This window comes from Amphiura filiformis, chromosome 17, assembly GCF_039555335.1.
Source record: "Amphiura filiformis chromosome 17, Afil_fr2py, whole genome shotgun sequence".
NCBI classification, from domain to species: Eukaryota; Metazoa; Echinodermata; class Ophiuroidea; order Amphilepidida; family Amphiuridae; genus Amphiura; species Amphiura filiformis.
Window position 1 is genome coordinate 23,528,245 of NC_092644.1, and position 24,647 is coordinate 23,552,891.

The following is a 24,647-nucleotide window of genomic DNA, read 5'->3' on the forward strand; positions in this document are numbered from 1 at the left end:
ATAATATCTAGCAGAAATATATTATCGATTTTACGTCATCAAACATTCGTTAGAACTTAAACATTACTGGAAATAGAATGGCAATATATTAAACAACGTAGATATGTTACATACAATATTGTACGTACAATAAAAAGTCTGAATACTGCTTTACATATGCCCTTCTTTTGAACGCACATTGATACACATGTCCTGAGTTTAAGTGACAAGACGCTGTTGGTGCAGTAACCAATCATACGTTCGTGTTGGAGTAAATTTGAGCAAGAAACCCAATCGATATTTCTGAAGTTGCCATTCCAGTTGAAGTAAATTTTCAAACTTCATTTCTCAAACTCTCTATATGAATTCTCAACCTTTTCATCTGGGTTATTGTGTATTGTGTAAAATACTGATGTATGTATCCATGGTAGTCTGGAGTGATGGTAATGGTTTTCAAACTCATCCAAGAACATCCAGCTGAACTTGTTTAAAGACTGGAATGAAGACTACGCACATTTATGAACTGAATTTGTGATGAACTTCAACAACCGCCAAATATTGTCGGTATCAACTTTATTGAACTTTGAAACTTGGATTTGCAAAGTACGTATCACCGATTGGTCCGAGTATAGTCCCACCCGCTTTTTATGTGAAAATTTTTCACAATTGGGGGGTGGGATCTAGAACTAGATGCTAGGATAATTAATAATAAAAAAAAAAAAAAAAATATAAAAAAATTTCAAGATATTTTGTATTTTTAATATGAAAATTGATACTTTGTTTTCATGTCATACTCTATTAATGATTTCAAAATGCATTCAAATTCAATGCATTTTGAAATCATTAATAGAGTATGACATGAATACAAATTATCAATTTTCATATTAAAAATACAAAATATCTTGAAATTTTTTTTTTTATATTTTTTTTTTAGGACAACCATGAATGATCCTAGCATCTACAATCCCCGAAAAATGTCGTTGAAACGCTTTAGGCATCTTGAATGAAATCCAAAGTGTATATTTAATGTGGATAAAAATGTTCAATATTTGGAATTAGAAGAAAGCTGGGCCATCAATTAACACTTTTCCCTTCCTCACCCCCCATCATTCAATGTTGCGACACTTTGGAGACACGCTGAACACATTTGCACGTTTCAACATTGCACGGGGAGTGGGGGACTAATTTTCCCTAAAGACGCTTTTAATGTTTCAAGACATATTTCGGGATTGTATGAGGCAAACGCTAAAATTAACATCTGATTTTAATCTTTTGGCTATAACTTTAAAACTACTTGATAGAATCACTCCAAATTTTCAATGAATATTAGTTAGTGCATAAGCTATGATATGGGTATAAAATAAAACAACTAATTGTATCAATTTTGACTATATCGCCCTGCACTACAAGCAGGTTGCACCCCCACCTGTGTATGTCTACAATCATAGATTGAATACAATAACGCTCTTTTCAAACATACTAATGTTACAGATGTGAGTGATCAGCATGATATAGTTCAATGCATAGGTATCGCGTGTACGCCGCAGTGCAGGGCAATATAGTCAAAAACGACCTTTTTCACCTTTTTTCAGACCAACGCCCGAGCAAAAAAACAAAACAAAACGAACCAATAACAAAATCGCATTAGTACGCTTATCAAGTAGGCCTACTCATGCAGAGATATCTTTAAAATTGATATTTTATTTGCGTGAAATGGTAAAGTGCGATTGTAAATCGTCCCATTGAATCACATAGTGATTTGACGGTTTACCCTAGCCTAATACTGAATATTAATACAAGGAGTTTCTTTAATTTAGAAATGGTAAACCGCTGACAAAATTCATAATTTAGGCCGATTTGGTGTCAACTTTTATTTGTAAAGTGTTTTGTTTGAAAGCTTGTTAAAACTACATCTAATTTTACTATTTTACGCTTTTGTTAGCTCTAACATTATTTACATTTTACTGATTTTAGCAAATGTAAATCGTCTGTCGAGATTTACCATTTTCATAATCACGAGAATGCAATGCGCACAAATATCACGGAATCCCGTAATTATTTCAACATGACAGCGTGGTGTAATGGACAGTACTTCAGACGGTGAAACGGAAGGCTAGTGGTTCGAGCCTCAACAGTTTCACCTTTTTTTTTTTTTTTTTTTTTTTGTGTGTGACTTATTCAAACCAGTAAACTATTCTTCTGTATTCATGACAATTGACATTGTGAAACAAGAAAATAAGTTTTAAAGCCCTAATTTATCTATGGCATGATAATTGATTTTTTTTTAATTGTAATAAAGACTCAAATAGATCCGGACATCTTTAAAGGTTATGAATATGGGCACTATAGCAATTGTAAGATAAACTATTCTTCTGTATTCATGACAATTGACATTATGAAACACGAAAATAAGTTTTAAAACCCTAATTTATCTATGGCATGATAATTGATTGTTTTTGTTTTAAATTGTAATAAAGACAAACATAGATCCGGACATCTTTAAAGGTCATGAATATGGGCACTATAGCAATTGTAAGATAACCCCCACACACACACACCCCTACACACACCCACACACACCCCCACCCCTGCTCAAGTTTCATACGTTTCATAAGTATTTTACTTATAGAGTGCTTGCACATAAGGTCATTAGTTCAAATCATCTCCTCTATAGGCACGCTCCAGAAGATATGCAAATGGATGGAGTACAAAAGAATTATTTTACCACTACCTAAATAAAAGATGAGTTGTTTTATTTTGTGCCCACATCATAGCCTATCTATTAATGAATAGTCATGGAAAATTTTTCACGCTGGTACCTATGCATTGAACTATATCATGCTGATCACTCACATCTGTAAGATTAGTATGTTTGAAAAGAGCGCTATTGTATTCAATCTATGATTGTAGACATACACAGGTGATGGGTGCAAGCTGCTTGTAGTGCAGGGCGATATAGTCAAAATTGATACAATTAGTTGTTTTATTTTATACCCACATCATAGCTTATGCGCTAACTAATATTCATTGAAAATTTGGAGTGATTCTATCAAGTAGTTTTAAAGTTATAGCCAAAAGATTAAAATCAGATGTTAATTTTAGCGTTTGCCTCAGACAATCCCGAAAAATGTCGTTGAAACGCTTTAGGCATCTTGAATGAAATCCAAAGTGTATATTTAATGTGGATAAAAATGTTCAATATTTGGAATTAGAAGAAAGCTGGGCCATCAATTAACACTTTTCCCTTCCTCACCCCCCATCATTCAATGTTGCGACACTTTGGAGACACGCTGAACACATTTGCACGTTTCAACATTGCACGGGGAGTGGGGGACTAATTTTCCCTAAAGACGCTTTTAATGTTTCAAGACATATTTCGGGATTGTATGAGGCAAACGCTAAAATTAACATCTGATTTTAATCTTTTGGCTATAACTTTAAAACTACTTGATAGAATCACTCCAAATTTTCAATGAATATTAGTTAGTGCATAAGCTATGATATGGGTATAAAATAAAACAACTAATTGTATCAATTTTGACTATATCGCCCTGCACTACAAGCAGGTTGCACCCCCACCTGTGTATGTCTACAATCATAGATTGAATACAATAACGCTCTTTTCAAACATACTAATGTTACAGATGTGAGTGATCAGCATGATATAGTTCAATGCATAGGTATCGCGTGAACGCCGCAGTGCAGGGCAATATAGTCAAAAAACGACCTTTTTCACCTTTTTTCAGTCTAACGCTCCCCCCCCCCCGCGCAAAAAACAAAACAAAACGAACTAATAACAAAATCGCATTAGTACGCTTATCAAGTAGGCCTACTCATGCAGAGATATCTTTAAAATTGATATTTTATTTGCGTGAAATGGTAAAGTGCGATTGTAAATCGTCCCATTGAATCACATAGTGATTTGACGGTTTACCCTAGCCTAATACTGAATATTAATACAAGGAGTTTCTTTAATTTAGAAATGGTAAACCGTTGACAAAATTCATAATTTAGGCCGATTTGGTGTCAACTTTTATTTGTAAAGTGTTTTGTTTGAAAGCTTGTTAAAAACTACATCTAATTTTACTATTTTACGTTTTGTTAGCTCTAACATTATTTACATTTTACTGATTTTAGCAAATGTAAATCGTCTGTCGAGATTTACCATTTTCATAATCACGAGAATGCAATGCTCACAAATATCACGGAATCCCGTAATTATTTCAACATGACAGCGTGGTGTAATGGACAGTACTTCAGACGGTGAAACGGAAGGCTAGTGGTTCGAGCTTCAACAGTTTCACCTTTTTTTCTTCTTTTTTTTTGTGTGTGACTTATTCAAACCAGTAAACTATTCTTCTGTATTCATGACAATTGACATTGTGAAACAAGAAAATAAGTTTTAAAGCCCTAATTTATCTATGGCATGATAATTGATTTTTTTTAATTGTAATAAAGACTCAAATAGATCCGGACATCTTTAAAGGTTATGAATATGGGCACTATAGCAATTGTAAGATAAACTATTCTTCTGTATTCATGACAATTGACATTATGAAACACGAAAATAAGTTTTAAAACCCTAATTTATCTATGGCATGATAATTGATTGTTTTTGTTTTAAATTGTAATAAAGACAAACATAGATCCGGACATCTTTAAAGGTCATGAATATGGGCACTATAGCAATTGTAAGATAACCCCCCACACACACACCCCTACACACACCCACACACACCCCTACCCCGTTCAAGTTTCATACGTTTCATAAGTATTTTACTTATAGAGTGCTTGCACATAAGGTCATTAGTTCAAATCATCTCCTCTATAGGCACGCTCCAGAAGATATGCAAATGGATGGAGTACAAAAGAATTATTTTACCACTACCTAAATAAAAGATGAGTTGTTTTATTTTGTGCCCACATCATAGCCTATCTATTAATGAATAGTCATGGAAAATTTTTCACGCGGTACCTATGCATTGAACTATATCATGCTGATCACTCACATCTGTAAGATTAGTATGTTTGAAAAGAGCGCTATTGTATTCAATCTATGATTGTAGACATACACAGGTGATGGGTGCAAGCTGCTTGTAGTGCAGGGCGATATAGTCAAAATTGATACAATTAGTTGTTTTATTTTATACCCACATCATAGCTTATGCGCTAACTAATATTCATTGAAAATTTGGAGTGATTCTATCAAGTAGTTTTAAAGTTATAGCCAAAAGATTAAAATCAGATGTTAATTTTAGCGTTTGCCTCAGACAATCCCGAAAAATGTCGTTGAAACGCTTTAGGCATCTTGAATGAAATCCAAAGTGTATATTTAATGTGGATAAAAATGTTCAATATTTGGAATTAGAAGAAAGCTGGGCCATCAATTAACACTTTTCCTTTTTTCACACCCCCCCATCATTCAATGTTGCGACACTTTGGAGACACGCTGAACACATTTGCACGCTTCAACATTGCACGGGGAGTGGGGACTAATTTTCCCTAAAGACGCTTTTAATGTTTCAAGACATATTTCGGGATTGTAGGTCTAGGTCCAGGGACACTGAAAAAAAAACTTATAAAAAAAAAAAAAAAAAAAAAAATGGGGGGTGGGATTATACTCGAACGTGGGACTATACTCGGACCAATACGGTATATATAAATTTACAAGAAGTCATAATGACGTTTTTCAAAGTTGAAAATCTTTTAAAAACCAGATTGTCTCAGCATCAGGGAAACTTGGGCATTCATGTGCAGCCAAGTCTGGACAATTATCCTATCAGTTCCACTTGAGCCATATCAAGTCCTCTTGAAAGTTTATGCTATTGATTTGGGTCATGGTATTGGAATGATGTAGGTTGTTGTGTTGTTATAGCAACAATCCCAGATTCTTGGCCATTCAGATGGCACTTTAGTGGGGTGCAGCCAATCAGGTCTCTGCTTTAATTCCATTTCTTTTGTTGTGTTCACACCTTTCTTAGTAAGTCACTTGCATTTGCTCCTCCGATCATGCTGGACCAAAAAATTGTTGTGCTCTTGGTGGTGAAAAATAATACTGTTTGTCTGATGTGTAGTATTTTATAAAGTATAGGATTGATAATGATATGTTACTTAAGCAGTGGATGTGATTATTTTATTAATATTTAAGTGTATAGAAGCGCAAATCAACATCCACAGAGCAGCAACTGGTTTCATCATGGTCACATTGGCATTGGCCACCGGCTTCATGTTAGAATCAGCCAACGGCTTCAATTTATTTACAAGCAGGCAAGTAATCAACAAATTTATCGGTAATACTTTGCATGAGATAATGAACCCTAGTTACAGTCAAGTATTTTATAAGTTGGATGTTATTAATTAAATCCAAGTCTCCAAAATATTTAGTGTTGGCTGTAATTGACAAGTATTATATATACAATATATACCATTGTCTTTTTGGCATTATTAGATCACATATGCAAATTATTGGGAATGATTTACATGGTTTGCATGGTGCTCGAAAAGGTCAACCTGTAGTATGCAGGCTGGTTCTATTACTGGAGATACAAATTTATATTATTACTGAATATAAGCCTTTAAGTTATAAGAATAGTAATCATGGTAGTATACCTTAATCTTCAAGTGTCTATTACTAGATAAATTCTAGGAGTTGCGAATGTTGGAACATCAGGCTTACCAATCATGTGATATAATCAGGCGCAAAGGTTTCAAACACCGGGGAAGGCACACGTAGTTTCTTTTTGCTGTTTGTTTCTTTGTGGTTATATTTCAGGAGTAATGATGCCCCCGCTGATCTTGCACATCAATTGCAGTGAGGTTTGCTTCAAAAGACAAAAGACCTGTCTAAGCTGTTCGGGTTATCCAAACAATAGAAGGACTCTCAACGCATAAATAGGCGATTAAAAGGCTGTGAAGAGTTTCCATGTGCTTCTTTTGTCCAGTTTGCCATCAACATTTAGAAAACTAGTTAAGACCCAGGACACGATCATATCAGTAAGCAAATAGTTTGTTGCGGGTCTGAGTTATCCGAACTAGAGTTTGGTTGGCTATGTGAATACTGCAAGTTGTGCAAGCTGATTTCTTGCATTCTTCAGTCATGGCAGCTGTGCATCATCTACATATAATGCGCCACAAAAGATAAGAAGAAAAGAAGAAGACTGAGAACAATAAATTTGCAAGACTGGTAGAACATTTGATACAATGAATCAAGCAGACTTAGATTCTCATTATTTCCACAATCAAGAAGAACAAGACTTCATTCTAGATGAACAATTTTAATCGGATACCAAGGTTTTCTTTCTACAAAACCTCGCTAATTTCTTGTTCTACCTTGGCATCAATATCAGTCATTATTCTTCTGCAAATACGGTCAGTCGCAAATAACGTTAATCCAGTGACTCAACTAGACTCGCAATTCCTAAGACTCTGAAATTTGACTTTACATTATATTTAAAGCAGCTAAATCTGGTTATGTATGTATGTCTGGGTGTAAAACATTCAGTAATTAATAGAAAATGGTAACTGTGTGGTTATGTGCAAATAAATTGTTCTTTTATAAGGCAAAAAGACAAATCTTAATGTTCATCGGCACACATTTTCTAAATAAATAGACAATGTGCATTGTATCTAAATGATATACAAGATATCTTATACTGCATAGGTGCTTCCGATGAGCTATTGGCTTCTATGAAATATCAACAAGGAATGTGCTATTTTAATTATAAGGTATTTTGTTTATGCATCAAAAATTTATTGACCTGATATGACATCCTTATTAAGTTTGAAAGTTAACCTGCCTTCTATAGGTACATGTAAAGATAGCTCTTTTTACAGATCCTAATATGTGGTAAGAATTGCAAATCTGCTCAAAAGACTAGGTCAATATTAATGCAAGAGACAATTTTCATTATTTACAAGTTGGAAATTGACTTCATAATGACGGTATTAATTAATGACGTAAAAATATGTCTTATGTCTCACTTTGTTTCAACTTAAATAGAATTGTCTTGAGTATGTGAAGATGATATATGTAGGCTCTATTTGATATTACTATTAATACATCTTCCGTCATTTATGCAACAAAAAAGAAGAAATTGATAAAGTCTAGATTAGAGTGCCAGGTCGCTTGCAAGACAACTATAAGCACACATATCATGTAAGATAGGTTAAAACATCAATAGACCTATAATAAAATTATATACATTAAGTATTGTTATGGATGGATTGGTCCTTACATTATATGGAACATATTTAATAACCTCTTGGTAATTCAATATTTGTTTTATGTTGTGGTTCAAGTAATTCAAACTTCATTGTATTATTTTATATTTTCTTTTACTACAAGAAGGCACAATGTGTAAGGTGAATGAAAATAAGAAAGGAGAATATAAGATTGCAATTGGTATCAACTATCAAGTTAAAGGAGAGGTAATTATTCATTGAATATTCTCTATTGTTTACATTGATCTGTTTAAAATATAGAACATTTATTTAGTTCTGAAACTTTATATGCTTAATGTAGACTTTTTCTCACAAGCAAAGGGCAATTTTTACTTAAGTGACATTGACAATGAACCCAGGCCACTTGACCAAAGAAACTTCAAGCAAATGCTTGATTAATTTGTAGTACAGATATTTTTTCAGTTCCTGAAAATATTATTAGTAGATATTAAACAATTCAATTTCTACAATTTTGCTGTACTACTGGGTATAAAAAGGGCTGGTTAAGTGAGCAACTATTTTAAACTGTGTAATTCAGTAATTCACAGCACCTTGTATTGTATTGTATTGTATTGTATTGTATTGATCAGTTCATAGCGAGTGTGAATAAGTTACAATGTAAATGTCACAGATACTTTTGTAGGTCATGTACTGTTCTTGAGTTATGTTGTAAAGAGGGCTGAAACAACAACACTTTTGTAAAATGTACATAACTCATCAAGCAAGTTACAGAGTATTTGATTTGTAGAATGAACTTTTGCAAAACAACAATACATTATTTTTCAATAACATATTGATAGCGAGTGTATAGAAGTCAAATGTCACGGTTATACTTTTGTAGGCCCTGTTGTCCTTGTGTTGTAAAGAGGATTTAAACGGCAACACTTTTGTAAAATGTTCATAACTTCTCAAGCAAGTTTGCAAAGTTTTATAGAAGGAACTTTTGCAAAACAACAAAGTGTTATTTTGCAAAACAATGTGTTATTTTTAGATAAGATATTGATTAATCAAGATTCAAGATTTGGCTGCTTGGACCGACAATACCGCATCTACCCTTAAATTGCTTCAACAAGAATAATTGTTGATTATTGTGGGTGAGCAAGCCTATACAGTGCAATGCACTTAGATTATTTTGACATATTAGCGGTGGCAACTTTATTTTGTTCAAAATTTAAATAAGCAGAAAAGATAAATAGTTTCTGGGTTAGTATGTTGCCTTGTGATATCTGTTTCAACTAGTAGTATAAGGTACATATGGACACTATTCATGATCTTATCATTAAATGTGTCCTGAAATTGGAACTCTTAGAGTTCTGTGTTACTTGAAGGTTAGAGTTTGGTCAGATAGGCATTTTTACAAATTCCGGTTTCAAAATTTTACAATGAGCACCCATTTCAGGTTTTATTCTCAAGTCAGATAAAGACCCAAAATATCTCTTGATAAACATATATTTCAAGTTACAGGGAAAGAAGAATTATGCATCGCAAGACTAGCACAATTAAGCATGAATTTACAAATGGAATTCCCTTGTTTATATATTTCAAGGTCGGTTGAAGAAATTCCAATAAGATAATTTTGTCGAATTGTGCATTTAAAAATAATTAATGTTACTTAGATAGTACATTACACTTGATTATATATGGAATTGTTGATCTATCTTTAAAAATATACATGTACATTGTATTTGATAAGTTGTGCTGTACACGCTTGAAACATGCGTGATTGTATTGTATTGTAATTATAGCTTAAACAACATTGCGTTCTAATTTTATACATATTTTGTGTATAATAGACATTTTGATAGAGGTAAAATATTTAAAGAACAAGTAATGTTAAACCGATACATGTATATGCCTTTATGCTATGCATGGGCTCCAGATTATTTGTTTCAGAACATAGAGTTTGATGATAAGCATCCGAAAATTATTGTCTTTTGATTCAATAATCTTTGTGTCTATATTATTAGGGTGCACCAGTGATTTTTCTGTGTTTTCTTGTTTTGCCTGGCTTTTTGAAATAATAATCGTTAATAAGTCTTTATATTCATGTTTGCCAATAGCTTACATGCATGTCTTAATTATTTTATTTTAAATAAACCATTGTTCATACTTTGGTCTATATCTATTATATTGTTTCGCACTGGTGTTCAATAGATTTTTGTTAAGAAAACCGCCGAATGAGTTAACCAATATTTGTCTGGTCTTGGGGCCTACCCCAATGCCTAGGTGATTGTTCACTACAATTATTGGTGGACACTAACAGTAAATTAAGAGTTGATAGCCTTCCGTTGTCATCAGAGGGATTGAATTGGTTCAGGGTTTTTTGATGCATTTTGGTGCATCCCGATCTTTTGTTTTCCACCTTTGTTAATTTGCTTTTTTGGGGAGAGGGGGGGGGAATTATGCAAGTTTCTCCATTGAGAAACTTGTATGGCATTGTTTCTTCTTTTGGAGATTTCTGTTTATTTAATAATTGCGTTATAAATATTGTTTTCCAATTCAATCCTCTGTTTGATCCAAAGAGGTATCTGTATTTGCTTAAGATGAAATTTGGTTAAATGTGATACAGAAGTCAATTCTTGCATGTCCAGCCTATATGGTTGGCTTGTTGTACACATTTTTTCCATAATTCTTGTATTGTGTTATTAATAATATTTATTGGAAGATAAATAACTATTTATATTATGTCTTAACTGCTATGAAAGTGCTATGATTATTATATTATTATTATATTATGAAATATATCATTATTTATCATTATTTATCTCAATTATATTTATGTATATGAATATAAAATTGTTGAATGGTCATAAATAGCTTAATAAATGGTCCTCATGATCGGGAGGGCAATGCGGAGTCTAATCATTGCTTTGGTGTTGTGTTTTCCTGATGTCTCGAGACAATGACGTTTTCAAAGTTGAAAATCTTTTAAAAACCAGATTGTCTCAGCATCAGGGAAACTTGGGCATTCATGTGCAGCCAAGTCTGGACAATTATCCTATCAGTTCCACTTGAGCCATATCAAGTCCTCTTGAAAGTTTATGCTATTGATTTGGGTCATGGTATTGGAATGATGTAGGTTGTTGTGTTGTTATAGCAACAATCCCAGATTCTTGGCCATTCAGATGGCACTTTAGTGGGGTGCAGCCAATCAGGTCTCTGCTTTAATTCCATTTCTTTTGTTGTGTTCACACCTTTCTTAGTAAGTCACTTGCATTTGCTCCTCCGATCATGCTGGACCAAAAATCCACCCACCCTCCCAGTAGCTGGAAGGGTAAATCAGTTATCTCATTTGTCAAAGATGCTTCAATAAAAGTATGTCAAATTATGCTACTCTCCGCTTTGTCTGGAGTTTCTTCAAATCCTGAAGAATCTCGTCAGTAGATTGTCTCCACTTTCTACTACGCTGCGTTGTCTGGAGTTTCTTCAAATCCTGAGGAATCTCGTCAGTAGATTGTCTCCACTTTCTACTATGCTGCTTTGTCTGGAGTTTCTTCAAATCCTGAGGAATCTCGTCAGTAGATTGTCTCCACTTTCTACTACGCTGCGTTGTTGGGAGTTTCTTCAAATCCTGAGGAATCTCGTCAGTAGATTGTCTCCACTTTCTACTATGCTGCTTTGTCTGGAGTTTCTTCAAATCCTGAGGAATCTCGTCAGTAGATTGTCTCCACTTTCTACTACGCTTTGTGCTGGCTTAATGAATGCTTTGTCTGGAGTTTCTTCAAATCCTGAGGAATCTCGTCTGTAGATTGTCTCCACTTTCTACTACGCTTTGTGCTGGCTTAATGAATGCTTTGTATGGAGTTCTTCAAATCCTGAAGAATCTCGTCTGTAGATTGTCTCCACTTTCTACTACGCTTTGTGCTGGCTTAATGAATGCTTTGTATGGAGTTCTTCAAATCCTGAAGAATCTCGTCTGTAGATTGTCTCCACTTTCTACTACGCTTTGTGCTGGCTTAATGAATGCTTTGTATGGAGTTCTTCAAATCCTGAAGAATCTCGCCTGTAGATTGTCTCCACTTTCTACTACGCTTTGTGCTGCCTTAATGAATGCTTTGTATGGAGTTCTTCAAATCCTGAAGAATCTCGTCTGTAGATTGTCTCCACTTTCTACTACGCTTTGTGCTGGCTTAATGAATGCTTTGTATGGAGTTCTTCAAATCCTGAAGAATCTCGCCTGTAGATTGTCTCCCCTTTCTACTACGCTTTGTGCTGGCTTAATGAATGCTTTGTATGGAGTTCTTCAAATCCTGAAGAATCTCGTCTGTAGATTGTTTCCACTTTCTACTACGCTTTGTGCTGGCTTAATAAATGCTTTGTATGGAGTTTCTTCAAATCCTGAAGAATCTCGTCAGTAGATTGTCTCCACTTTCTACTATGCTGCTTTGTCTGGAGTTTCTTCAAATCCTGAGGAATCTCGTCAGTAGATTGTCTCCACTTTCTACTATGCTGCTTTGTCTGGAGTTTCTTCAAATCCTGAGGAATCTCGTCAGTAGATTGTCTCCACTTTCTACTACGCTGCGTTGTCTGGAGTTTCTTCAAATCCTGAGGAATCTCGTCAGTAGATTGTCTCCACTTTCTACTATGCTGCTTTGTCTGGAGTTTCTTCAAATCCTGAAGAATCTCATCAGTAGATTGTCTCCACTTTCTACTACGCTTTATGTAAGAGTAATTTATGCTTATTTGAAGTATCTTTTGGCTTGATTGTTTTTGTCAGTGGATTATTTCATTTATTAATATTATTTTATAGTAAATTTTGGCTCACTTTTCAATAATTACCAGCTTATATAGGGATTTAAAGATATAATTCATTGATAGAGTTGGCATTGTTTCTTCTTTTGGAGATTTCTGTTTATTTAATAATTGCGTTATAAATATTGTTTTCCAATTCAATCCTCTGTTTGATCCAAAGAGGTATCTGTATTTGCTTAAGATGAAATTTGGTTAAATGTGATACAGAAGTCAATTCTTGCATGTCCAGCCTATATGGTTGGCTTGTTGTACACATTTTTCCAATAATTCTTGTATTGTGTTATTAATAATATTTATTGGAAGATAAATAACTATTTATATTATGTCTTAACTGCTATGAAAGTGCTATGATTATTATATTATTATTATATTATGAAATATATCATTATTTATCATTATTTATCTCAATTATATTTATGTATATGAATATAAAATTGTTGAATGGTCATAAATAGCTTAATAAATGGTCCTCATGATCGGGAGGGCAATGCGGAGTCTAATCATTGCTTTGGTGTTGTGTTTTCCTGATGTCTCGAGACAATCATTTTGTTGGATTGTGGAATATTATACTTGTGTTGAATATTAGTTATCCACTTATGAGAACTTGCTTGTGGAACATTATTGAAATAATTTCATCAGAGGAAATGTCATGATTTGTATATTTGTGAAATATTATCAGTGAATCTAGTAACAAATCAATTTGTTCTTTGAACTTGTTCCAAAAATATAATTTCTATATTTTTTTAAAATTCTTAAACATGCATTTAACTGTGAGCATCACAATAACGATGTGATAACAAAACGATTTTGTTTTGAACTAGTTTTAAAAACCTATTTTTGGTATTTGATCAATCCTACAATTAACTTAGTATATTGTAATAACATATGCTAAAATTCCAAACACACCAAAAAGGGTGATCATGTCACATATATCATGTATGTATATATACCACTTGACATGCAACATCATTAGGCCAAAAAAAAAATTGTTGTGTTGCCCTCAACCGCCCGACACTAAATCCTGAAAAATCAGGGTCGGGATTTAAAATTTTTTTTTTTTTGAATGATGATTTTTACAGATTTGTTCAAAAAATCAATGTTTTTCACTTAGAATTAATATTTTATTGAAAGACTAGTCTTTAATTGATGTCTAACAGGTATCCAGAAGTCAAAATTGAAAAATGTTTCCTAATTGAAGAAGCATTATTTAATATTTGAGGGGATTTTTAAAAGCGGAAGGTTTGAAAAAAAAAAAAACCTGTATCTTGCTGAATTATGGCAATTTCCATTGTTCTTTGCCCTGCAGTGTGCGTACGGATCGTAGTTTGCTCAGGGCACGTGCATTTTAAATCGCCCACCACATTTCATAACAGTACAAGAAAGCCATTGAACAGTGTAGCGGTTCATTCAAGCATATCGACGGACGACTCCCTCGCCTTTGTTGATAAGCAATAATGTCAAGTGGTCTATAGTGAAGTTTATAAATTTTCTCCTTCTTTGAAAAGCAGCAGGTCAGGTCCTCCTGTCCCGTAGGATCGATGCCCCTGATGACGAGCACTTCTGTGCCAGAGTTACCATTCCCTACCATCCCTAGGACATAGGAATGTTATTACATAACCAGTTTGGAAGAGCATGAACAGCTGTGCAGCTCTATACTGTCACATAAATGTGGACCAATTTAACATACATATACACACAGGAGTGTGTTTGCTGCCAACCGAGGACAGTGTGTATTGCTATCTAACCGCGGACGTGTGTATCGTGTTTTCATCGCCTAACCGTGGACTAACATGGCGGATTTTTGTGTGTGTATGATACGAAACGAAATTTTATCCGTACATATGGTCCGCGATTTAGCATGCATTTGAGGTCTTTTGCAGCAGTTTGAGACTGAGACTGTCCTCGGTTGGAGGTAAGTCCGCAGTTTAGGGTGAAAAATCTTGTGTGTGTCCTCGTTTGCCGGCAAACACATACTCACACACATTTTGACCTCAAGTTGTGGAGCACATCCAAAGGTCATTCTTTGCATGTAGAAGACTATGGGTTTAAAATTTACAAGTTGTGACTCTATGGATATAATGTACATACATGAAAAGTAAGAGAAATTGTCCACAGCTCGACAACAGGTCTTGCACTTGCGTGACATGCGTTTACTGCCACAACAGGCCTTGCACTTGCATAATACGCTTTTACTGCCGTTGCACTGTAAATTTAGTGTTTAGATATTAAACACAAAATCTAAACACCGGTCTTGTCTCATTTTCATTACTTTGCTTTGTATGTAATTGGTTTGAAAATTATGGCATTTGTCATTTATACTATGTATTTTTGAAGTTGTGAAATAAATGTTTCTTGAATTGAATTGAATTGAATTGAATTTTTGAAACATTTAGATGAAGATTCTGTTTAGGGCACCCATGTTTAGAATTTAAACATGTTTAGATTGAAATGCATTTAGGATTGAAACAGTAATTGTGTTCAGCATTATGAAATGTTTAGATTTTGTGTGTTTAGGGATTAAAAAATTGTAAACATGTTTAATTCCTAAACACACAAAATCTAAACATTACAGGATGTTTAGATGATAGTGTTTAGATACGATATAATCATTCGCCCACTGAGTAGTTATGGGACAAGACTGCAAGAGTATATCGAGAAATTTGTGGGTAAGAAAGAAAAAAGATGTCTGATTTCATGATCAGGTATCCACTCCCCCTGCTCAGCCACGTAAATAGCCATCGCTGTGGAGCTTCTATCATGACCTGGTTGTACTTGACCGGAATCTATAAGCTTACTCATTATACTCCATACATTCTAATTTGAAGCTGTACGTGCACGCATATCTATAAATATTGTACATGAAGGTGCTACAACTTTTCAATAACCACTTGATCATGAAATCAGACATCAGTTTTCTTTCTTACCCACATATTTCTCAATGTACTCTCGCAGACAGTCTGTGACGATACCTTCTCCACGTACGCCATTTTGAAATTATTCTTTCATGTCATGTGACTAGTTAGGCGGCAAAATCCTAAACGCTATAAAAACCTAAACATAGTAGTACTCTAAGCACGAAGCATGTGTATACTGTTTAATTCCGACACACAAACGTTTAAACATGTTCAGCAGTGTCAAAAGTGTAAATACGTTTTCTGCTAAACATTTTTAAATGTTTAGCAGATTAAAACTGTTTTGTGTTTACACTGTTTTCGTGTATTCAAGAAGTATTTAAATCCTAAACACGTGATTGGAAGTGTCGCACTACGAAACACATGCATGGCTGAATCATTCAATGACCAAACTGTCATGACTGTTTAGATGACTTTATAGATGAGGTGACCTGTGATGTCACATGTTTACATTCAGACCGCCCTCTGTTGTTTCAAAGCAGGCAAAATAACACGGAAGTGTCTATGACAGACTACATAAATCTCTTTAAAACTCAACTTTTAAATATCTTTGAAGTTTTGTGTGATATTATGTACATAGCTTGATGCATTTATAAACAAGATTGATACCATTATTTGTATTATTTGCTTTGAAACCAACGTTAATGAATAAAAATCAACTTCTTCCATGTAAACTATAGTGTTTTTTGCCTGACAATTTTGATCACAGACCAACAGAGGGCGTATCAAATGTAAACACATGTCACCTCATCTATACGTTTATGATCTAAGCATGTAGAAAAACGATGAATCATAGGATTAAACACAAAAAACACTTGTGCTTAGACTTTAAACATGTTTAATTAACTTACTGATTACCACTGAATTTACAGTGTGGTGTGTTGTTTAGCTGGAATTTATACAGTTGCTGGTAGGATATTGCTCAATGATATTGGAAGTTAATACTTTTATTGAAAGAGCATGTGTGCTAAAAATAAGTGTATTTCGGTTCTTTATGGAGTTAAGTATGCATGTAGGAACTGCAGGTATGTGCATGTGCATGAGATGATTTAGCCTGGCCTGTACTGCTTTAAATTTGGTATTGTACATTCATTTTAAGTCGCTGGTAAGCAGTATTTCAAAAACGGATGTAGCTTATGATTGATGTAGTGGGAGTCAATTTTATTCAATATCTATGCTGACCAACAGATCGTTCTACGGTTTCACGATTTGAATTACTATATGGCCTGAAAAGGCATTGAGACAAATAGCATGCATGTGAAATGTTCCAAATGTTAACCATGATGCAGTCATGTCTACAGTAGAATTCACCACGACCTTTGCAGAACTTAAACCCCATTAAAAGCTATTAAACCAAGACACTCATTGAAAACAGCTCAACTATGTTACATCAGATCTTCTCTGGTTACATCCACACACATGTGTGTCTGTTTTACCTGTGCAATGAGCAATGAGCTGGTATTATAGTTTCAGTTGGGTGAACGATTATAAAGCAAACACAAGGTAACAATTACTGTGTGGCCTTTGTTCACGAAATGAGACAATACTGTGCATATTGTTAACCACATTCTTGAAAATTAGAAACATAATGGCTGTGGGCCGTAACACGGTTTGGAAATAATTTCTTCATATTTTTTGGTGTTATCTGTCGTTTACATATGCTTCCTAAAACACCAAAGTGCGAATATTTCCAAACACCTAAATTAGCTAAAAATTTAGGACATGTTACAAAACTATATTTTCTAGAATTTCAGAAGAGTACTTTTAATATTGGCCGGTTATTTTTCACACAGTTAACTAGGCAATTACCCATACTTCTAACATACGCTATTTGTAGAGGTTACGCGTCAATGGTAAGAGCACTGTGTATTGTGTATAGGAAAACGGACAGTAACTGCAGTATGCAATGTTAGCAATCAAGAATTAAAAGAACAGATTAACTTTATTATGTTTGTCTCGCTATGCATAAGTGCGTATATTTATGGCCTTTACAATAATTTCTCATGTTCTTGATTGGGTGTCAGGTAGGCCTATATATTAAAATCAAAAATACCGTAAATGTAATCCTAGTACAAATAAATTGTCTTCATTCAATCGTCTATACCGTATGCATATTTGTGTTCTCTTTAAAGCAAGTAGAAATACCTTGTCAACTTTCAACATAGGAACACGTTATGAAGTATCTATAATTAGTAGCTCAGCAGCTAACAAAAAGTAATTGTCTAAAGTAGGCCCCATACGACAAACAAGATTTCTCTCTGAATTGGCCATATTTTTACTTGTAAGAAAATCAATCGCATTATCATGTTCACTATAGTGTATGTTTGGGTCCTATTTGACTCATTGGAACGTTCTAAAGGACCCCCTGCGACTGCAAGGTAAAATGAATATAGTATAGGATCTTATACTTGAAGTTGAGTACGTTATTTCAATCTAAAACAGTTCACAAAAATGAGGGGTGTTTATAGCAATATTTGTTGCAAATGCTAAGAATCAGGATGATTGTGTTGCGATTGACGCAGGTTTGGCTGTAACGGGATTTTAACCAGCAGAGCCAGGAGGCCCTGTCTTGCTTTGTGTAGATTTGTCACTCTACTGACACTCTCCTGTTCTGCATAGTGTCCCAGTCCACGTACAGTAAGCCAAATAATTAAGGTACCAGTTACGTTCACCCCTGTATAATTATCCTAAACAAAGGCAGATATGTCATAATTGGAACCAACAGCCAATAGCTGCATCTTTTAGCTCGAATTTAAGACCTTATTTGCTGAAATTGTTCACAAAGTAAAGACACAACGATGCAAAAACCCAAGGTAGATGCTAATTTAAAAGTTGCAGTTTGCCACATTGCATGCCCTATTGTTTTGTACACAGAGCGTTCACGAACAAGAGAACTAGCGCCGTACTTTCATTGATTAGCACAAAAAACTAGCGTTGAAATTCACTTTGCCCCCTAATTCCCCCTCGAAAAAAAAATCCTGGTGCCGCCACTGTCGGTATTCTATAATGTTGATACTTATTCTTATTTCTTACATGCAGAAGTTGTTGAAGATGACAATGATATCCCAAACAGAAGCCATTCAGTTCCTTCAAGACATCTTCAAGATTTCTTCCATCCCTGAAAAGTTAACAAATAACAAAGCTGCTCTTCTAGATGAAATTGTCAACCACTATCAACAAAAGATCCCATTCCAAACCATAACTGTCATATCCAGATCAGACGAAGATCAGCATATTTCTACCTTGGATGACATCAAGACTCAAATTCTCAGCACTCAAGGTGGACTTTGTTATGATCATAGTGTCTTCATGAAGCACCTGCTTGAAGCTCTGGGGTTTCAGGTTTCTCTTATTGCATGCGACATACAAATGGATGGTCTACATTCGCACATGTCTGTTCTCGTTCAAAACCTCATCAAACCTGGAGATAAATACCATGTTGATATCGGTTCAGGTGATCCACTCTTCAAAGCCATCCCACTGGACTTTGAAAGAGAATCTCCAGTGTACAAGTGTGGTTTCCAGGTGTATAAGTTCACCAAGGAAGGAGAGGAGTGGTGCTGGTGGCAGAAGGTCAGTAAGTCATATTCAACGTTACCCCTACGACAGCAAGACATGGTGATTGATGGTTGGAAGAAGTATATGACTTTCACGCTGGAGCCAAGAGTAGTTGAGTACTTCAAAAATCATATGATCAAACACTTTGTGACACAGAACCCTCCAATGTCAGGAGCCACTATGCTTAAGTTGATGCGTGCAGTTGCTTACCCTAACCACAGGTTGTTAGCTATCCTTGCCACATCTCTGCTGCGTGAAAATGATGAAGGGGAAATTGAGAAGACTAAAATTACATCAAAAGAAGAACTTGCAGGTCTTTATACCAAATACTTCCCAAAAATCCCTGCTGATAAGGTATTAATTGCTATCGATAAAATGGAGTATATATTTGGAAAGTGAGAGTAATAGAAAAAGGCAAAAGTATTCTGTAGCATAATAGAATTAGTGCTACTTATATTAACCACTGACAACAATGGACAAAGTGAAGTTTATAAATTTTCTTCTTCTTTGAAAAGCAGGCCAGGTCCTCCTGTTCGGTAGGATTGATGCCCTTGATGATGAGCACTTGTGTGCCAGAGTTACCATTCCCTACCAGTCAAGATTAATAGGTAAATTTTCACGGGAAAATTTTCTGGACACGTGACCAATGCGTATCAATGTGAGTGTAACCTCGAGCCTGATCTCTGACCCCCCGGCGGTGACCTTGCTATTCAAGTCTTAGTAATTTTGAATTGGAATAGTATTTTGACCGCAATTTTGATAGAAATTAGTGCATTGCAAATTTATTAAATATTGTGCGAACCTAATATCTTCAAAATATCATCAAAACGTAAAAATATCTAACTAGAAAAAAAATATTTATCTACGGAAACTCTTACCATAATATTATTTACTTGCGACAAGTAACTTATTTTGCATCAAATGAGGAATTCTTCCTATTCAAATACATTGGAAGAACACCCGCTGTGCTCGGGGTCACATTCCATAATGCTAATATGTCTGCGCCCATGGGTGTCACGTGTCCAGAAAATTTTCCCGTGAAAATTTTTACCATCCCTAGGACATAGGAATGTTATTACATAACCAGTATGGAATGGAGGAGTGTGATCAGCTGTGCAGCTCTACTCTCTAAATGTAAAAGAGTGAAAAACTCACTCCCCAAAACTAAAAGAGTGATTTATTTATAAGACCACTCAAAAAAGAGTGAAATATGTTTTTTAACTTTAAAACCACTCTAAAAAGAGTAAAAACCACTCTAAAAGAGTGAATTTTAACTCTTTCAAGGAGTTAAATGAAGGACGACTCTAAAAATGTGTGGTCCTTTATTCTTCACTCTTTTTTGAGTTTTAAAGTTACAAAACACATTTCACTCTTTTTTAGGTGGTCTTATAAGCGAATCACTCTTTTGGGGAGTGAGTTTTTCACTCTTTCACTCTTTTCACATTTAGAGAGTACTGTCACACAAATGTGGACCAATATAACATATACACAATGTCATATTATAGCTGCCTATTATGCTTCCATTCCATTCCCTTTGAAATTCATACTATGCCCTCTGTAGGAGATATATGCCACTTCTTCCACAGGGGGAGTGTAGAGAAATGGAATAGCCATATTGACACCAATTAAAGAAGACTTCCCATCAGGTTGATATACCTCAATATAACATGTCACTGTAAGCTTACCTTTTCTAGTGATCCAGCACCTTTCCACATTTGTTGATGAAACGTTTCCCGATAACTGCTGACATTTTGAAGTAATTCCTTCTTCTGATTCAATGCCTGGAACAGCATTACAGCTATCTGTGCTTCTAAAACATTGGAAATGTCATAAAATTCCTGGCAATAGAAAAGACAAAAAGGAACATGTAGAATAAAGAATTTTTAATTTCAAAAGTGATATTAAATGATTTTTTAACTCAGCTATGGTCACGTCAGCTTTTTTTTTAAATTTGAGATTATATACACAACAATTTATCCTACTCTAATATCAATATTCATAAATTCCTAGCAAACACAAAACATTATCAAAACCTTTTGAACATATTATATTTTGGGCTTTGGTTTCGGTAAAAAACGTTTTTTAATAACATTAAATGCCAAAGGTTATGAAAACATTTTGTATGAAAACATTTTTTTAATGTTGTCAAAATGTCACTGTAAAATTGAATTTTTGCAAACATTTTGCCAAATATTTTGTCAACACTTATGTTAGAATATTTTGCAGTAAGTTTTTGAATGTTATGAAAACGTTTTATACCCTTATATATACCCTTTATATAACCTGACATAAACATTTTCTGGCAACTTTCTAACCTTTGCAAATAATGACATTAGCCTAATTTCGTTAGATCGATTCAAATATATGATCGACTATCAACAAACATTTGTTACAAAATAAAAATGACTGGAAATAGTACGGAAATAGATTGAATAACAAATTCTTGTTGAATCAAATATTTGATGGCAAATATAAGGTATGAACTGGGCCTAAGACCAGTGCTATGGTTCAGACAGCCTTTTATCGACCCAGGCAAAATAGATAACAAGATTCCAAACCTCTTACATTTATGCTATAAAAAGAACAACAAGCATGCACGGCTGGAATTTCCGATTGGAATTACACCACCCTGAAGAAGTTTGCCGGTCAATTTCAATTGGTATGCGATAACACACATATAATTCTTATCTCTGTATCCGAATATCATAACTGTTATATACACTAATGTACTCAGGTACCTTTCAGATAAAAGTATAATATAAATTATTAGTGTGCTTAGAGTGGAAGCAGATGTACGGTACTTTGGTGTATAATTTCTGCGTGGTCAGTAATTGTCCGGAAACTCCTCGCTGTAAACACCAGAAGCAGTGCTGGGTATTCATCGCACATTGATATCCTTCTAACAGATGGATATTGTCACTGCTGGAAGTGCTAGTGGTACATATAGGTTAAATACCACTAATTATGTATTACACGTGTTTCAATGGGAAAATGCCTAATTTCGGGTGGGATTTTCTCATATTCAGAACTCTCACAGTTCAATGTCACCAATATCAGGTGAAACTATATGATTTAGATGCCAAATGATCAAAAATTCAACATAGGTTGACCTGAGACTTTTTCTTGTTTTAACGCACTGAACGTAAACACCTTAAAATGACAGTGCGCCCTCGAAGCTGAAAGTTTACATGCGCCTTAAAGCTTAAGCAAAATGCCTAGCCTAGGCCTATACTGTATTTACACGTATAGGCCTATGTACGTTATTTAGGGCAAGGAAATCACCAACAAAATGTGCATGTGGGTCTAATTAACAAAGTGGCATGTCTATATGATCATCATTGATTTTTCATCATCATTAAGCTTTCTATATGTATACGCAGGCAAGCGAAGGTTGTTAAATTTAGAAGCCCTGAAATCACAGAAACCAACCGTAAACCAATACTAATGCCACAAGTCCCCCCCACTCAGCCCGTTAGGGGCCTACTCAACGGGTTCTAAAAACATACCTTAGTAGTCGAAGAAGATGCACGTTTTCTTGCCAGGGCAAATACAGTTAAATATTGAGAAATGTAAGCAAAAAATAGCTAGAAAGTCTCCATGACGAATATCAGATCCATAGAATTCAGTGTTTCTATAGGTTAAATACCACTAATTATGTATTACACGTGTTTCAATGGGAAAATGCCTAATTTCGGGTGGGATTTTCTCATATTCAGAACTCTCACAGTTCAATGTCACCAATATCAGGTGAAACTATATGATTTAGATGCCAAATGATCAAAAATTCAACATAGGTTGACCTGAGACTTTTCTTGTTTTAACACACTGAACCGTAAACACCTTAAAATGACAGTGCGCCCTCGAAGCTGAAAGTTACAATATGATAGGGCGACTATCTACTAAAAACCGAAGCCGTGCGTATGAATTTTGGTACTATTACATCAAAAATGTCATATAATGAGAGAAAATGTACCATTTTGAAGCATCAAACTCTAAAAAGTACTTTTTTGGCAATATAACTTGATCAATTTCAGCGATTTTAATGCAGCCTTTTCGAATGCCATGAAAACAAATAGTTCCTCGTCGTATTTCAATGTATCGCCCAGGCCTATTGGTGGTCTTTAACCTATAACACATCGTTTTGCAGTTATGACCTCTATGATGGAGGTCATTCAACATTTAAGAGAATATGGTAGAATTCCATCTGCAGGCATATATGCCTTAAATGTTGTTTTTTTTAAGAAATAGAAGAAAGATAGACACCCTACATAGAAACATTACAATAGATTAGTTTTACAATAATACATGTTTGTGCAGCCACCTGTATCAGTAGTAATAAACTATTGGTCAGCTAAGAAAGGATCCTGAAACATGTTTTATATAACACTGGAGCAGGGCCGTAGCAAGCGGGCCGGGGATGGCATGGCCGCCTGAGAAATTTATTATGTTTTTCTTTATATCTTTTTGGGCATATATTTGTAATTCGGCTGCCCCACATTTGTGATGGCCGCCCCACATTTTCAACCTTGCTACGGCCCTGCATTGGAGCTTAAATGGTCAAAAATAGTTTAAATTGGAACAAATTTGTATGCCTAAATTTGCTTTTTCAAAAGCTGAAATGGTCAAATATGAGATTAATTTTGTCGAAATCACATGCACACAATTAACTCCAAATTAGTCAAGCAGCAAACTAAATTCCGTGGCCTTTTTTTGAAGACAATGTGCCACCTATCCTAACATGTTGTTTGGGTCCCAAGTAACATATTTATACATGTTTACAAAAATCCAGATGCAGCAGATGGCCGCCATCTTGTTTTTCAAAATGGCGGCCATTTCTTCATTATTTGCCAATATATTTCAAACTGACCCTTCCCATTGTGAATTTATTGATACAATAGCAATTGTTTTAGGCCTAGGATATTATTTATGACACGTATGCACTAATATTGACGATTTTGATATTCAAAATGGCCGCCAAAAATTCAAAATGGCCGCCAAATCCAACTTATTTCCTCTATACATACAATGAGCATTATAAAATATACGTTTAAGCAAGTAACATGTTAATTAATATACCAACAGATACACAAACTCCATACTACACTGCAAATACACACCACACCACCCCACACACCCACCCCCACATTCCAATGCTTACCTATAATTCACTCTCTATGATAACATTTTATTTAAAATAGTTCCTGAATTTAAAATCTGTAACTTTCA

The 24,647-nt window shown here is 34.7% G+C and overlaps 2 protein-coding genes across 2 annotated transcripts in view; one reads left to right on the top strand and one right to left on the bottom strand.

Annotated features, from left to right (window-relative positions):
• Positions 1 to 24,647, bottom strand: part of LOC140137074 (uncharacterized) — a 291,494-nt gene that overhangs the window by 83,591 nt on the left and 183,256 nt on the right. The window contains 1 exon segment of the mRNA XM_072158732.1: positions 21,107 to 21,259. Within this exon segment, the coding sequence (XP_072014833.1) occupies positions 21,107 to 21,259 (153 nt within the window).
• LOC140138226 (arylamine N-acetyltransferase 1-like) lies at positions 8,332 to 19,820 on the top strand. Its single transcript, XM_072160140.1, has 2 exons — positions 8,332 to 8,406; positions 18,903 to 19,820. Exons 1-2 carry the CDS (start codon positions 8,332 to 8,334, stop codon positions 19,818 to 19,820), a joined length of 993 nt encoding a protein of 330 aa, XP_072016241.1.